The sequence below is a fragment of the Silurus aristotelis genome, assembly GCF_946808225.1.
Source record: "Silurus aristotelis genome assembly, chromosome: 12".
Taxonomy (NCBI): domain Eukaryota; kingdom Metazoa; phylum Chordata; class Actinopteri; order Siluriformes; family Siluridae; genus Silurus; species Silurus aristotelis.
In genome coordinates, this window is record NC_139585.1 from 5,112,053 (window position 1) to 5,129,504 (window position 17,452).

Genomic DNA, 17,452 nt, shown 5'->3' on the forward strand with positions numbered 1-17,452 from the left:
CAAGATAAGATTTCTTGAAATAAAAAAAAACATATCAAACCCAAAAAGATAATTAGAATGGGGATCCCCCTTTTTTACCTCATCTCAAATCAAATCAGATCAAATCAAATCTAATTTCATTTGTCACATACACGTACATACAGGGTACGACATGCAGTGATATGCTCTTTACGACGGTCCGGTATGAGGGAATAGGATGGGGGAAAAAAAAACAAGAAAAAGAAGGTAGATAAATAAAGTATAAACTATATAAAAAATTATATATAGAGAGATATATATATGAGAAAAAAGGTGTATACACAAGGTATGCTTGGTACGCTTATTACAGTAAACAGTAAATCAGTAAAAAATTAAGGTGGTTGATGTGATTGTCCTTAACCCCCTTACTTTTTGGAGTAATAAGCGTACCAAGCATACACCTTTTTTTTCTCATATATATCTCTCTCAATTAAAAAAAAAAATTTTTTTTATGTGATTGTCCTTAAAGTCCCCTGGTGGTCTAGTGGTTAGGATGCGGCGCTCTCACCGCTGTAACCCGGGTTCGATCCCCGGTCAGGGAACCAACCCCAGCCACTCTTAGTGCCAGGCCCAAGCCCGGATAAATGGGGAGGGTTGCGTTAGGAAGGGCATCCAGCGTAAAAACATGTGCCAAATCAAACATGCGGATGATCCGCTGTGGCGCCCCCTAATAGGAGAAGAAAGTTATGTGATTGTCCTTAAAGTGACCGATAGTCTGTTTCTTCAGAAAATACTGTATCTTCAGACTATTAGACTTTTGAAACTTGATCCTTGGGTACTTTAGGATCTTTGGAACTCGATCTTAATACCTACTTATTAAATGAGATTTTATTCTTTTTGGTCCATCAGGACCAAAACCCTCACACCAGAAAAACTTTCCACCATCAACTGACCTCATCAGCAACACCATGGACCCACCATCATCTCTTATCTGCCTCCATAAACACTAAACCAGACATCAACGTGAACCCAACATTCTTATTACATTTGTGTTACATCAACGCAAACAATGAAGACGACCATATTTAACCTCTGCACCTTTGGACTTATTTTGGAAAATGATTTTTCACTTTTAAAGTGCACCCCTGCACTCATTGTACAGTGTCTTTATCTTCATTTATTACTTTTTTATTTTATCTTGCTAGTAGTTGGTCTGAAAGAGGCAGCTGTAGAGGACAGAGGGTATGAAGACGGATGATCCGCTGCGGGCGCCCCCTAATGGGAGAAGCCGGAAGAAGAAGAAGAAGAAGAAGAAGAAGAAGAAGAAGAAGAAGAAGAAGAAGAAGAAGAAGAAGAAGAAGAAGAAGTTTCTTTATAGCTTTTATAGCAACAATCCATCCATCAACAAACTGTGAAAGTCAGTTCTGTCACAAGAAACATCTCCTTATTCATGGAAGAGCACAGAGGAGAACATCCAGACTAGCTCAAACCAGCAGGAACAAAAATAAAGGTAAAAAGAGCTTCATACTTGTCGTACACATTACAGCACAGTGAAATTCTTTCTTCACATATCCTGGTGTTGTTAAGAAGCTGGGGTTAGCGATGATACATCTCTGGAGTGCGACAGAAGGTTAAGAGCTTGCTCAAGAGCCCAAGAGTGGCAGCTTGGCTTGAAATACTGAGGCTTGAAACCCCAACCTGCTGATCTGGAACCCAGCACTTTGAGCACTGAGCTACACCTTCACTTTATTGCTATAACCAATAGCCACTCTTTGCATCCCTGTTGAGAAGAAAAGCATCTTAGATCCTCAGAGTGTATGCTTCAACAACAAAACGACTTAAGTGGATTTCACTGCTTCCACTGGGATTCGAGCATTTAGTAGGTACAAGTAAACCAAGACAGGTTAAAAACGAATCTGAAACATCTCAATTCCTGCTTTGCTGAATGTCGGATCAGAATTTGGCCGAATTGATCCGATTGAATCCAGGAGTTTGTGTTAATCTTACGGACTGGTGGTTGTGGTGTAATGGTGAGGGTAATGTTTTCTGGGCTTGCACCGGAACTGGTAATATCAATCAGACATCATGTGAGCGTCAAAGCCTATCTAGTGTTTTTGATCTCCTCCATGGGCACAATAAACGTTTCTTAGAATGGTTACTTCCTGCAAGATAATGCATGATGTGGAAGGTTCGAAGGCAGATTCGAAGGAGGAATGTGAAGATCTACACCTACGTAGCATGTCAGCCATAAAACTGAAACAGCTCTGGCGTGTCAAGGCATGGACTCCACTAGATCCTGGAAGATGTGCTGTCACACAGATGCTCGATCAGATTGAGATCTTACACTGCAAACCAGATGGTTCTTCAATCTTCTGGATTGGACCTGATGGATTTTTCCTTCACTTGAACTTGAAGACCTGAACCAGTTTCAGCATGCCGTGCACGAAAAGCACAAAGTCATCTCCATAAAGACATGCTTTACATGGCTTGGAGTGGAAGATCTCCTGCTATAGAGCTCGGATTTCAACACTGTTGAACACCTTTGGAATGAATTGGAACGGCACCACTGGCCTCCTCGCCTCACCTACATCAGTTCACTTTTAACCAGAAAGAAGATAGATATATATATATATCAAGTTCAGAAGTTCATAATTTGCCTGGACAGATGTTTTTATCAGGTCAAACTCATTTGCATGCTTCCACACGTGCTGTATTATCTGCTTCAGATGATATCTGCTTCCACCTGCTGTCCAATAGGCGCAATTACACAATTTCAACACAAAAAATTACAGGACGAATCACAGTGTCCCTGGTCTTAAACTACATTGGATTCATAGTACACACAGTTTATTTTAATAGTCTTTATATAAATAGATTTACTGTATACATATAAAGTGAGAATAATGCCTGTCAAACACTGGAAACACATTGTCTTTTATGATTTGAGACATACAGTACAGACCAAAAGTTTGGACACACCTTCTCATTCAAAGAGTTTTCTTTATTTTCATGACTATGAAAAATGTAGAGTCACACTGAAGGCATCAAGGGCTATTTGATCAAGAAGGAGAGTGATGGGGTGCTGCGCCAGATGACCTGGCCTCCACAGTCACCGGACCTGAACCCAATCGAGATGGTTTAGGGGTGAGCTGGACCGCAGAGTGAAGGCAAAAGGGCCAACAAGTGCCAAGCATCTCTCGGGGGAACTCCTTCAAGACTGTTGGAAGACCATTTCAGGTGACTACCTCTTGAAGCTCTTTAAGAGAATGCCAAGAGTGTGCAAAGCAGTAATCAAAGCAAAAGGTGGCTACTTTGAAGAACCTCCAATATGACATTTTTCAGTTGTTTCACACTTTTTTGTTATGTATATAATTCCATATATAATTCCACATGTGTTCATTCATAGTTTTGATGCCTTCAGTGTGAATCTACAATTTTCATAGTCATGAAAATAAAGAAAACTCTTTGAATGAGAAGGTGTGTCCAAAATTTTGGTCTGTACTGTACGTATGTTCCTTTGGTTTCAAACTGGGTAAAAGACAATTGGATTGTGAATGACTGAAAGAAAGTGGGCAGAAGAGTCCAAATTGGATATTATTGGCTTAACCACAAGAACTGAGAACAGGAGAGATCAGAATCAGAATCAGGTTTATTGGCCAAGTGTGTTGACACACACAAGGAATTTGGTTCCAGCTGATGATGTTAGGAGACTGCCTCACCCCCACAGTCTAACATGGAGGTGGAAGCTTGATAGGTTTCTTTGGAGCAGGGAAAGTTCCAGAAAATGAAAGAAATACTGAACCAATGTGGCAACCATTCCACATTTTAACACCATGCAATTCGGTCTGGACTGCGGATCACTGAAGCGTATGTACTGTAAGCATTATTTAGAGAGCAAACAGTAGTCTGGAGTCATGGAATGACCAGACCTAAATCCTGAACTTCTCTGGGATGAACAAAAAAATCTCCAACTAGTGAAGAACATCTTTGCCAAGCTCTACAAAATATTTCAGCAGAATGTTTGGAGAAACCAAGTGTCCGGACCCTGATTGTGCTAAGGGAGGATTTTTCAATGAAAATAAAGTAAAATATCTGGACATTGCAATATTTGCAATATTTGGTCAAAGTAAAACTTCCAACATGTAAATAACCCCAGTTTGTTGCATAGAAACAAAATTAGCATGCATGTGTCTCTCAAAAAACATAAAAAAAACTTGGTATATACTGCTCATACACAGAGCTAATGCAACATTACAAAACATTACAGACATGTTACAATATTACATAAAGACAACAAATTATACAGCAGTACATTTGACATATAGGTGCATTTACCTGAGTTTCTGTGTGTGTGTGTGTGTGTGTGTGTGTAAATATTCTTGCAGTAATATAGAAATTATTTATAGAAAAATTATAAACCCAGTGCACTCTTAGTGCTGGTCCCAAGCCCGGATAAATGTGAGGGTTGTGTTATGAAGGACATCCAGCGTAAAAACATGTACCAAATAAAAATGCGGATCACAAATCAGAAATTTATAGCGGATCGGATGAAGCCCTGGTTATCAAATACATCTGTAAATAGAAAGGAAGACAAAGAGACATAGTGGTGAAATGAGGAAGTGCAGGAAAGCATAAGGAGAAAGAGGTTGAAGAAACAGAATTGGGATCAACAGAGTGATGAAAAAAGTAGGCAGGAGTACAAGGAGATGCGGCAGCAGGTAAAGAGGGATGTGGCGAAAGCACATTAAGGCTGATTTAGTTCTTCCTCTCTTTGGTAAAGGTTGATGATTCCAGCATTATGCAGCTTCTTCAATGTTTTTATTTCCAGGTTATAGTCGTGATTGATGTAAAAAACAACACTGGTTTTCGTGTTTCTATCATAGTAATAGTTGGAGTATTTGCTGTGGTTTGCAGTGATGAATCCATAGACATCCACCTGAGTTACGAGAAAAGAAATGAGCTTTACATTCAGTCATAGATAATTAACTAGCACTATAATTATTACTCTTAATGTACAATATTATTATATAAACATAAAGTAATACTAATAACATTGAAGAGAAGCAGAAATGGCAAGACTTATATAAACCGATCAGGCATAACATTATGACGTTATGACATTCAGAGTGAAGAACACTGATGATCTCTTCATCATGGCACCTGTTAGTGGGTGGATTTATTTATTAGGCAGCAAATAAATATTTAGTACTAAACGTTGATGTTAGAAGCAGGAAAAATGGGCGAGTGTAAGGATTTGAGTGAGTTTGACAAATTGTGACGTCTAGACGTCTGGGTCAGAGCATCTCCAAAACTGCAGCTCTTGTGGGATGTTCCTGGTTTGCAGTGGTCAGATTCTATCAAAAGTGCTCCAAGTAACAGTGGTGAACCAGCGACAGGGTCGTGAGCAGCCGAGGATCATTGATGCACGTGAGGAGCGAAGGCTGGTTCGTGTGGTACCATCCAACAGACGAACTCCTGTAGCTCAAACTGCTGAAGAAGTTAATGCTGTTAATGATCAATGAGTCGAGACTGTTTTGACAGTAAAAGAGGGACCAACACAATATTAGGCAGGTGGTCATAATGTATTGCCTGATCGGAGTATAATAATACTAATAACATCGAAGAGAAGTAGAACAAGACTGGTAATAAGAACAGTAATATTTTATATAATATGCTCAATTTGTAGTTACAGTTTTTCACAGATTGCTAAAGCTTTGCCCACCTTTAGTTCTTAGAGCTTTGATAAGATACACTATTCATATCCGGTCAGCTCACTGATCTGCTATTTTAATAACACTTCGTTTGTTCCAGACTTTTGTTGCAGTCAAACCTCATAACTTATTTTTTCTTTAAATTGGCATAAATCACAGTTTAAACATTTGAATTGTTTTCTATGTTTTACTGTGAATAAAATATAGGCTTATAAAATGTGCAAATTATTGCGTTCTACATTTTTTACATTTAACACAGTGTCCCAATATAATATAATTATCTTATCTTATCTTATCTTATCTTATCTTATCTTATCTTATCTTATATTATATTATATTATAATAATATAATATAATATAATATAATATAATATAATATAATATAATATAATATAATATAATATAATATAATATAATAATTTGTTATATTATACTATATTATAATATAAAATAATACAAATATTATTTTATATAAAATGTATAATATATATTATTCAAAAGTTTCTTATTTCTATTTGTATTTATATTGTTACAACTGTGAAGATAATTTAAATAACAATAATACATTTAATTAATTATGCTGAAGCAACAACAAAAAAGCAATAATAAGTCATTGGTTAACTAATCCATATATATATATATATATATATATATATATATATATATATATATATATATATATATATACAATTTAAATTTCTCAATTAATTTGTTGTTTCAGCAAAATTAATATACCCAACACATGAACACAGAGAGAACACTTACGATATCGCATGTGTGAAGAGCTAAGAACAATGCGAATGCTCCGTTGGTCGGTCTGTATATAAACCAGTGCGAATTATCCAGAGTTCTGGATGGAATGAATCTGAAATAGCAAAAAAATAAATAAATAAATAAAAATAAAGATTAATAAATGTAATTGTGTCGATTTTAATATTAAAATGTATACAGGAGTTTCTCCTTTCAAAGTTATTACAGTGACACAAGTGTGATTGTGATTAAAGATTAACACACATTCAGGGTTATCTGGTTTGTTCTCAGACTGCTAAGAAACACCCATAAATGACATTATAAAGCCATAATCACCCCGAAAGTTCCCTTCAATAAAATTGGTACTGTCAGTAAATTTGAGTAAAGAAGGCTGTGAAAAAAATTGCCTTTATCTTTTGATCTTTTGTTCAAAACATTCACTAAAACACGCTTTATATTTATGGATATAAACAATTTACAAACACAGTTTTATTAATTTTTTTTTTTAATCTCTATCAAATATACAGTGGTGTGAAAAAGCATTTGCCCCCTTCCTGATTTGTTTGCATGTTTGTTACACTTTAATGTTTCAGTTCATCAAAATAATTTAAATATTAGTAAAAGATAACACAAGTAACCCAGCCATTAGGGTTGCACAAGGCAGGTCACTCCTAATGTGAGGGTTGTGTTATGAAGGACATCCAGCGTAAAACATGAGCCAAATCAAATATGCGGATCAGGAATCAGAATTTCATACCGGATCGGTCGAGGCCCGAGTTACCAACCAATTTGACAACAGGGTACCGGTGGAAACCATGAACATTGGAGGTGGAGGTTTAAACTGTTCTTTCATGGTGTAGATGGAAAGAGAAATGGTGTAGGGGTGATTCTGAAGGAAGAGTACAGTAAGAGTGTATTGGAGGTGAAGAGACTTTCTGATGAATGTGAAGCTGAAAGTTGAAGGCGTGATGATAAATGTCATCAGTGCTTATGCTCCACAAGTGGGTTGTGAGATGGAGGAGAGGGAAAAATTCTGGATTGAGTTAGATGAAGTGGTAGAAGGTGTACCTAGGAATGAAAGATTGGTGAATCGGGCAGACTTCACTGGGCATGTAGGTGAAGGGAACAGAGGTGATGAGGAGGTTATGGGTAGGTATGGCTTTAAGGAGAGGAATGTAGAAGGGCAGATGGTGGTAGATTTCGCTAAAAGGATGGAAATGGCAATGGTGAACACTTATTTAAAGAAGAAGGAGGATCATAGGGTGACGTATAAGAGTGGAGGAAGGTGCACACAGGTGGACTATGTTCTATGTAGCAGATGCAACCTGAAGGAGATTGGAGACTGTAAGGTGTTGGCAGGGGACAGTTTAGCTAGACACCATCGGATGGTGCTCTGTAGGATGGTTTTGGAGGTAAAGAAGAAGAGGAAAATGAGGACTGAAAGAAGAATAAGATGGTGGAAACTGAAGAAGGAGGACTGTAGTGTGCGATTCAGGGAAGAGGTCAGACAGGGGCTCGGTGGTGATAAAGAAGTGCTTAATGATTGGGAAACTACTGCAGAAGTGATAAGGGAGACAGGTAGAAAGGTACTTGGTGTGACATATGGAAATAGAAAGAAAGACAAAGAGACGTGGTGGTGGAATGAGGAAGTGCAGGACAACATAAGGAGAAAGAGGTTGGCAAAACAGAATTTGGATCGACAGAGTAATGAGAAAAGTAGGCAGGAGTACAAGGAGATGCGGAAGCAGGTAAAGAGGGATGTGGCGAAAGCCAAAGAAAAGGCATATGAGGAGCTGTATGAGAGGTTGGACACTAAGGAAGGAGAAAAGGATTTGTAGCGATTGGCCAGGCAGAGGGACCGAGCTGGGAAGGATGTGCTGCAAGTTAGAGCAATAAAGGATGGAAATGTGTTGACTAGTGAGGAGAGTGTGTTGAGCAGATGGAGGGATTATTTTGAGCAGCTGATGAACGAGGAAAACGAGAGAGAGAGATGGTGTTGAGATGGTGACGCAGGAAGTGGATAGGATAAGTAAGGAGGAAGTTATAGCAGCGATTAAGAGGATGAAGAGTGGAAAGCGTAGGTTAGACTGGGTGGAGAAAAATGGCAGGAGTAATTTGTGATAGACGGGTATTTGCAAGAGTGAAAGGGGAAAGTTTATATGACTGTGGTGAGATCTGTGATGTTGTATGGTAAAAGACAGGAGGCGCAGCTGGAGGTAGCAGAGCTGAAGATGTTGAGGTTTTCGTTGGAAGTGACAAGGATGGACAGTATTAGAAATGAGTTGTGGGAGATGAGATTGAGATGGTTTGGACATGTGCAGAGGAGGGACATGTGGTATATCGGTAGGAGAATGCTCAGGATTTAGCCACCAGAAAGGAGGAAAAGAGGAAGGCCAAGGACATGGTATGGAGACAGATGATCCGCTGTGCGACCCCTAGAGATATTTTCTTATATACTTGGGTGACTAGGGATCTTTAGCGATCTTTAACCATAAAGGAGATGTGCAGTCTTGCAGTAACTACAGGGGAATTAAGTTGATCAGTCACACCATGAAGTTATGGGAAAGAGTAGTGGAAGCCAGGCTGAGAGAAGAGGTTTCATGCCGAGGAAGAGCACCACAGACGCCTTATTTGCTTTGAGAATGTTGATGGAGAAGTATAGAGAAGGACAGAAGGAATTGCATTGTGTATTTGTGGATTTAGAGAAGGCATACGACAGGGTGCCAAGAGAGGAGTTGTGGTATTGTATGAGGAAGTCAGGTGTGTCAGAGAAGTATGTGAGGGTGGTGAAGGACATGTATGAGGACAGTGTGATGGCAGTGAAGTGTGCAGTAGGTACGACAGAGTCTCCCTGGACTATGATGTTTGCAGATAATATTGTGATTTGTTGTGAGAGTAGGGAGCAGGTTGAAAAGAGCCTGGAGAGATGGAGATATGCGCTGGAGAGAAGGGGAATGAAACTCAGTAGGAGTAAGACAGAATACATGTGTGTGAATGAGAGGGAGGGCAGTGGAGGGGTGCGGTTGCAGGGAGAAGAGGTGGAGAAGGTGGAGGAATTCAGGTACCTGGGGTCAACAGTGCAAAGTAATGGAAAGTGTGTTAGAGAAGTGAAGAAAAGAGTGGAGGCAGGGTGGAGTGGGTGGAGAAGAGTGACAGGAGTGATTTGTGATAGTAGGGTATCTGCAAAAATTAAGGTTTTCGTTTGGTTTTCGTTTGAGTGACGAGGATGGATAAGATTAGAAATGAGTTTATTAGAGGGACAGCGAATTTAGGATGTTTTGGTGACAAGGTGAGGGAGGCGAGATTGAGATGGTTTGGACATGTGCAGAGGAGGGACATGAATTATATTGGTAGAAGAATGCTGAGGATGGAGCCACCAGGTAGGAGGAAAAGAGGAAGGCCAAGGAGGAGGTTCATAGATGTGGTGAGGGAAGACATGCAGGTAGTTGGTGTAAAAGAGGCAGATGTAGAGGACAGGGTGGTATGGAGACGGATGATCTGCTGTGGCGACCCCTAATGGGAGCAGCCGAAAGAAGAAGAAGAAGAAGACTTGGGTGACTAGGGACAAAAAATCGTTTGACTATGACGTCTGTAAAACATACAGTATGTCAGGAATGCAGTTGTGGTGCTTTTTTTAGGACAATTGCACAACAAGTTGCACAAAGACAAGACAAGTTCCAGTCAACTTTAAATGTTATGAACCTGGAAGTGTATTTTCTTAAGCCATTGAAAAGAAGATGTTTTGAGTAACCAAATAAATTGTCTCTGAAAGGGTGCCAATAATTGTTACACATATTTAACAATATTGATTTTGTATTTATTTTTTGGATAAAATTGTGTTTTGTTTCTTTGTACGTACAAATGCTGTTCATAGACTTTAGTTCAGCGTTCAACACAATCAACCCTTCTCAATCACCTGATTGAGAAGCTGAGCCTACTCTGCCTGGACAAGTCCCTCTGTAACTGGATCCTGGACTTCCTGACTGGGAGACCTCAGTTGGTCTGGATCGGAAACAGCATATCCAGCACCACCACACTGAGCACTGGGGCTCCTCAGGGCTGTGTGCTCAGCCCACTGCTGTTCACTCTGCTGACTCACAACTGTGTAGCAATGCACAGCTCGACCCATATCGTCAAGTTCGCCAATCAGCAAAAACGACGAGTCAGAATACAGAGAGGAGGTGCAACAGTTAACAGCCTGGTGTGCAGCGAACAACCTGTCTCTGAATGTTGACAAAACCAAAGAGATGGTTGTGGACTTACAGAGTGGCCATTCTCCACTGATCATCGATGGATCCATCAGCAAGAAAACATAGCAGCGTCTCTACTTTGTCAGAAGGCCAAGGAAAGCTTATCTCCCTTCCCCCATCCTGAGGGCCCTACAGAGGATCGTGAGGACGGCTGAGAAGATCATCGGAGTCTCTCTCCCCTTCATCATGGACATTTACACCACACGCTGCATCCGCAAAGCCAACGGCATTATGGACGACCCCACACACCCCTCACACACACACTCTTTACCCTCCTTTCATCAGGAAAGCGGTTCCGAAGCATTTGGGCCGTCACATCCAAACTGTGCAACAGCTTTTTCACGCAAACCATCAGGTTTCTCAACACACAGAACTGAACTGAAACTCAACACACACTCATTACTCATCTCAATCCATTCCACCACCATTTATTTATTATTTATACTTAACCATATTATTCCGTTTACATGCAGTTTTTGCGCTGCATTGCATTTGTTTTACATATAATCTGTTTATACTCTTTATTGTCCTCTTTGCACAGTACTGTATATTCAGAGTTTACAGTAGGTTTACTATCTTGTGTTATGTGTATTTGTCCCACACTGTCTTGTGTTGTCTGTCTGTCCTGTTTTTTTTTCTGCACTCGGTTGCACACGATGCACTTTTATTGGCTTTATGTTGTGTGTTGTAGCTCTAGTTGTGTAGTTTAGTGTAGCACCAGGTTTCTGGAGGAACGTTGTATCGTTTTAACTGTGTACTGTGTACCATTGTGTATAGCAGAAATGACAATAAAATCCACTTGACTTGACTTGAACAAGAGATCCGAAAAGTTAAACAATTAAGTCAAATTTTCACAGACTTCTTTGGTCATATTTACCATCCTTGGTGGAAAGCACTGTAGATCAAACCTGTTGCGAATGTATCTTAGGAAGTCTGGATGAAGGACGTAAAATCGGTCCTCTCGGAGCGGGTCTCTGTAGTAGGTATGGGGCCTGAGTAAGATCAAGTTTATCAGGTTATTTATGTTTTACAACTGCAGCACAATTTTACAGCCATATTTACACAATGACTTAGTACTGAATCAATATCTCTGTCTCGTTGATAGCATCTATATAATAAAACGTATAAGCTTGGTAAATATTTGTTCGTAGGTTTTATGACATTTAAACATTGCCATATGTAAGACTGATATCTTACCTGTGACCTCTGTATTCTTCGTTAGTTACCCTTTTTTTCTCCAGGAGGCCTTTCAGCCACAAGAAATCTCGAAAACCCTCCGGAATCAGTACATATTTAATCCCCTTTGGGGGAAAAATTCTGATTATCTTTTAATGTAAATTACCTTTTTTTTTTTTTTTACGTTCACAAACATTGATTATTAGGTTTTTATTGTTGTTAATTTCCTTCAATATATATAGAGTTGAGTTAAAATTTTGCATCCATTTTAGTACAAAATGAAATGGATAACTGCTCAAACGTTCGTCAATCACACTTCTTCTTCTTCTTCTTTCGGCTGCTCCCATTAGGGGTCGCCACAGCGGATCATCCGTCTCCATACCACCCTGTCCTCTATATCTGCCTCTTTTACACCAACTACCTGCATGTCTTCCCTCACCACATCCATGAACTTCCTCCTTGGCCTCTTTTCCTCCTACCTGGTGGCTCCATCTTCAGCATTTTTCTACCAATATAATTCATGTCCCTTCTCTGCACATGTCCAAACCATCTCAATCTCGCCTCCCTCACCTTGTCACCAAAACATCCTACATGTGCCGTCCCTCTAATAAACTCATTTCTAATCTTGTCCATCCTCGTCACTCCCAACGAAAACCTCAACATCTTCAGCTCTGCTACCTCCAGCTCCACCTCCTGTCTTTTACTCAATGCCACTGTCTCTAATCCATACAACATCGCAGGTCTCACCACAGTCCTATAAACTTTCCCTTTCATTCTTGCAGATACTCTTCTATCACAAATCACTCCTGTCACTCTTCTCCACCCACTCCACCCTGCCTGCACTCTTTTCTTTACTTCCCTAACACACTCTCCATTACTTTGCACTGTTGACCCCAGGTACCTGAACTCCTCCACCTTCTCCACCTCTCATCCCTGCAACCGCATCACTCCACTGCCCTCCCTCTCATTCACACACATGTACTCTGTCTTACTCCTACTGACTTTCATTCCCCTTCTCTCCACCGCATATCTCCACCTCTCCAGGCTCTTCTCAACCTGCTCTCTACTCTCACCACAAATCACAATATCATCTGCAAACATCATAGTCCAGGGAGACTCCTGTCTGACCTCGTCCGTCAACCTGTCCATCACCACTGCAAACAGGAAAGGGCTCAGGGCCGATCCTTGATGCAGTCCAACCTTCACCCTGAACCAGTCTGTCGTACCTACTGCACACTTTACTGCCGTCACACTGTCCTCATACATGTCCTGCACCACCCTCACATACTTCTCTGACACACCTGACTTCCTCATACAATACCACAACTCCTCTCTCGGCACTCTGTCATACGCTTTCTCTAAATCCACAAATACACAATGCAGCTCCTTCTGTCCTTCTCTATACTTCTCCATCAACATCCTTAAAGCAAATAAGGCATCTGTGGTGCTCTTCCTCGGCATAAAACCATACTGTTGCTCACAGATGGTCACCTCTTCTCTCAACCTGGCTTCCACTACTCTTTCCCATAACTTCATGGTGTGACTGATCAACTTAATTCCCCTGTAGTTACTGCAGGTCTGCACATCTCCCTTATGCTTAAAGATCGGTACCAGCACACTCCTTCTCCATTCCTCAGGCATCCTCTCCCCTTCCAGAATCCTGTTAAACAATCTGGTTAAAAACTCCACTGCCATCTCTCCTAAACATCTCCACGCTTCTACCGGTATGTCATCTGGTCCAACCGACTTTCCATTCTTCATCCTCTTAATCGCTGCTCTCACTTCCTCCTTACTAATCCTATCTACATCCTGCTTCACCAACTCCACATCCTCCAACCTTCTCTCTCTCTGATTTTCCTCATTCATCAGCTGCTCAAAATACTCCCTCCATCTTCTCAACACACTCTCCTCACTAGCCAACACATTTCCCTCTCCATCCTTTATTGCTCTAACTTGCAGTACATCCTTCCCAGCTCGGTCCCTCTGCTTGGCCAATCGGTATAAATCCTTTTCTCCTTCCTTAGTGTCCAACCTCTCATACAGCTCCTCATATGCCTTTTCCTTGGCTTTCACCACATCCCTTTTAACCTGCTGCCGCATCTCCTTGTACTCCTGCCTACTTTTCTCATCACTCTGTCGATCCCACTTCTGTTTTGCCAACCTCTTTCCCCTAATGCTCTCCTGCACTTCCTCATTCCACCACCACGTCTCCTTGTCTTGCTTTCTATTTCCAGATGTCACACCAAGTACTTTTCTAGCTGCCTCCCTCATCACTCCTGCAGTAGTTGCCCAATCATCCGGCACCTCTTCACCACCACCGAGCCCCTGTCTGACCTCTTCCCTGATCCTCACACTACACTCTTCCTCCTTCAGTTTCCACCATCTTATTCTTCTTTCAAACCTTACTTTCCTCCTCTTCTTCTTCGCCTCCAAAACCATCCTACAGACCACCATCCGATGCTGTCTAGCTACACTGTCCCCCGCCAACACCTTACAGTCTCCAATCTCCTTCAGGTTGCATCTCCTACACAGAAGATAATCCACCTGTGTGCACCTTCCTCCACTCTTATACGTCACCCTATGATCCTCCTTCTTCTTAAAATACGTGTTCACCACTGCCATTTCCATCCTTTTAGCAAAATCTACCACCATCTGCCCTTCCACATTCCTCTCCTTAAAACCATACCTACCCATCACCTCCTCATCACCTCTGTTCCCTTCACCTACATGCCCATTAAAGTCTGCCCCAATCACCAATCGTTCTTTCCTAGGTACACCATCTACCACTTCATCTAATTCACTCCAGAATCTTTCTTTCTCCTCCATCTCACAGCCAACTTGTGGAGCATAGGCACTGATGACATTTATCATCATCCCTTCAACTTCCACCTTCACGATCATCACCCTATCAGAAACTCTCTTCACCTCCACTACACTCTTACTGTACGCTTCCTTCAGAATCACCCCTACACCATTTCTCTTCCCATCCACACCATGATAAAACAGTTTAAACCCACCTCCAATGTTCCTGGCCTTACTCCCTTTCCACTTGGTCTCCTGAACACACAACACATCTACCTTTCTCCTCTCCATCATATCAGCTATCTCTCTCCCTTTACCCGTCATAGTACCAACATTTAAAGTACCAACCCGAACCTCTACTCTCCTACACTGCTCCTTTTCCTGCCGTCTCTGTAGATGCCTTCCTCCTCTCCTTCTCCTCCTTCGGCCAACAGTAGCCCAATTTCCACTGGTACCCTGTCGGCTAACGATACCTGTGGCGGTCGTTGTTAACCCGGGCCTCGACCGATCCGGTATGAAATTCTCATTTGTGATCCGCATATTTGATTTGGCACATGTTTTACGCTGGATGCCCTTCCTAACGCAACCCTCCCCATTTACCCGGGCTTGGGACCGGCACTAAGAGTGCACTGGCTTGTGCCCCCCTAATGGCTGGGTTAAACGTTTGTCAATCACACTGAAAAACAATAAATCAACAGGAAAAGAACAAAAGAGGATTTTACTTGTTACATATACATTACAGCAGAGTGAAATTCTCTCTGTACATATTAGAGTACAATTCAAGGAATATATAAAATGAATATATAAACCAGACAGACAGACAGACAGACAGACAGACAGACAGACAGACAGACAGACAGATAGATAGATAGATAGATAGATAGATAGATAGATAGATAGATAGATAGATAGATAGCAAAAATAAATAAACTATGTATACATACATATATAAAGTGAAAATTAACAAGCATAAGAAAGAAAGAAAGAAAGAAAGAAAGAAAGAAAGAAAGAAAGAAAGAAAGAAAGAAAGAAAGAAAGAAAGAAAGAAAGACATTATACATAAAATAAATAAATAAATGGAAGCTGTGACTCTTGCCCTGGAGCAAGTCATTTAATCCTTTTGTACTTTATCACTCCCAAAATCACAGGCAGGCACTCGTGCACGTCAATATATTTCTGTGACTCATCAACAAAACACCTACCTCATCACGTGGAGCTCGGTTGAAGCCATGATTCCTCAGTATTAAACTGGACTGGGTTAAGGAGAATGACGTGTGCACATACACAGAGGTTTTATTTCCCACATCTTCCTCGAAGCCTTTAGTGACAGCTCCGTTCACTCTGTTCGAAACAGATGTTAAAGAGGTTCAGTCCTCATGTCTGAGTCCTCGCTGTCAGAAAGGCTTCTGAGCAACGCTCTCAGGTGAAGAATGATTTCAGAGAGAGAGAGAGAGAAAAGCAAGGCAGGAGCTGCGGGTACTTCTCTGACCTGAAGACATAATCGTGAGAGTCGATTTCTTTGCCCCTTTTAGAGCCGTACAGAATGCCACCGGTGCCAACCACAGCACAGCGGATACATCCATCTGTGGATCCATTTGGCACTTGGAGAAGCTGATTGTGTTTAGGCGTCGGGATCAAATCCACTGATCTTTTAATGTCTTTAGAGAATTATAAATTATTACTTAATAAAATATTATTGAGCTTATCTTAAAGCACTTTTTATTTTCTTTTAAACATATCAGCATCCAGACACCCGAATACTCTCATAGTGAACTCTTAATTAAAAACAATTTTATGAAAATTTTCTTGAAAATAAATTTTTCCCTTTACTTTTTTTTTTTTTTTTTCTTCTTAAACCACAACTACTCACCAGTATAATTAAATTCCATAAACCCAAACGGATTGTTAAAGTGTGCCAGTCGGTTCCATTCGCTCACATTGAGAAGGTCTTTGTAAAACCAAAGCTGGATGTTCCACAGCACAGCGTCATGAAACTCTCTGTCTTTAGAGTTCTGGAGAGACTTTGAACAGACCTAGAAACAAAAATGGAAGGATATTAGACAAAACCTGATGCCAATAAACAAGCTATTAAACTAAATAATATATAAGTTTTTTTAATTATACAAATTCTAGATAAAAGAGATCATGATACACCGATTCCAAACTTATAAAAAAAAAGATCAAAAAGTAAAAAAAAAAAAAAAAAAAAAAAAAAAAGACCTCGGACCTGCTGCCGTGGTGCTTCGCCGCTCCGCATATAAACATCCTCGAAGTCCCATTTGGGCATCTTTTTGAAATCCTTCTTGTAGAGGATGGGAATGGGTGTCAGGTGGAGAAGATGTTTGATCTTTGTCGCGTTTGAAGGCACGAGATTCTCCAGCAATCCGTTTGTGTTCCGCGAGCGTGGAGACGAGTTCAGCAAAGGAACATCCACAGTGGTTCTTAGAAGCTCCTCTGGGATTTCATCTCCACTTTGACAAAAAAAGGAATTGATTTTCCTTCCAAGAATATCGATCCGTTGGGAACTTTTTGCCTTACTTACTTTTTTTTTTTTTGGAAAAAATATTTTTTTTTATAAATATACACTCAATTTCCAGCTTTAGTATCAAAATCTTTCCCCCCCCAAAAAAAAAAAAAAAAAAAAAAACCACAACAAACTTCTTACCTGTGCAATGTTTCCGGCACGTTGGTCCAAATTACGAAATAAATTATACTACAGCAAAGCAGGAACATTAAAACATGAACCACTTGGGGCTGCATAGTTCTGGATCACCTTATCCTTCATAAGTCTTGTTTGAAAATAAG

At 40.5% G+C, this 17,452-nt stretch overlaps 1 protein-coding gene across 1 annotated transcript; it reads right to left on the reverse strand.

Moving 5' to 3' along the window:
- Positions 1-4,092: 4,092 nt before the first annotated feature.
- LOC310734487 (alpha-N-acetylgalactosaminide alpha-2,6-sialyltransferase 2-like) lies at positions 4,093-17,452 on the reverse strand. The gene is made up of 9 exons (XM_083556605.1): positions 17,313-17,452; positions 16,875-17,184; positions 16,518-16,680; positions 16,137-16,305; positions 15,850-15,988; positions 11,867-11,970; positions 11,578-11,661; positions 6,435-6,534; positions 4,093-4,894 (listed from the first exon to the last, which is right to left on the reverse strand). The coding sequence occupies exons 1-9, from the start codon at positions 17,405-17,407 to the stop codon at positions 4,703-4,705; spliced, it is 1,356 nt and encodes a 451-aa protein (XP_083412731.1). The 5' UTR covers positions 17,408-17,452; the 3' UTR covers positions 4,093-4,702.

Bases quoted from the DNA above. Each gene is read 5' to 3' on its own strand.
- LOC310734487 (XM_083556605.1), bottom strand. From the start codon at position 17,407: ATGCAGCCCCAAGTGGTTCATGTTTTAATGTTCCTGCTTTGCTGTAGT. The intron at 17,185-17,312 runs GTAAGAAGTTTG...AAAAAAAGTAAG, and splicing joins GTGCCGGAAACATTGCACAG to TAAGGCAAAAAGTTCCCAAC. The intron at 16,681-16,874 runs GTCCGAGGTCTT...TTTTGTTTCTAG, and splicing joins GCGAAGCACCACGGCAGCAG to GTCTGTTCAAAGTCTCTCCA.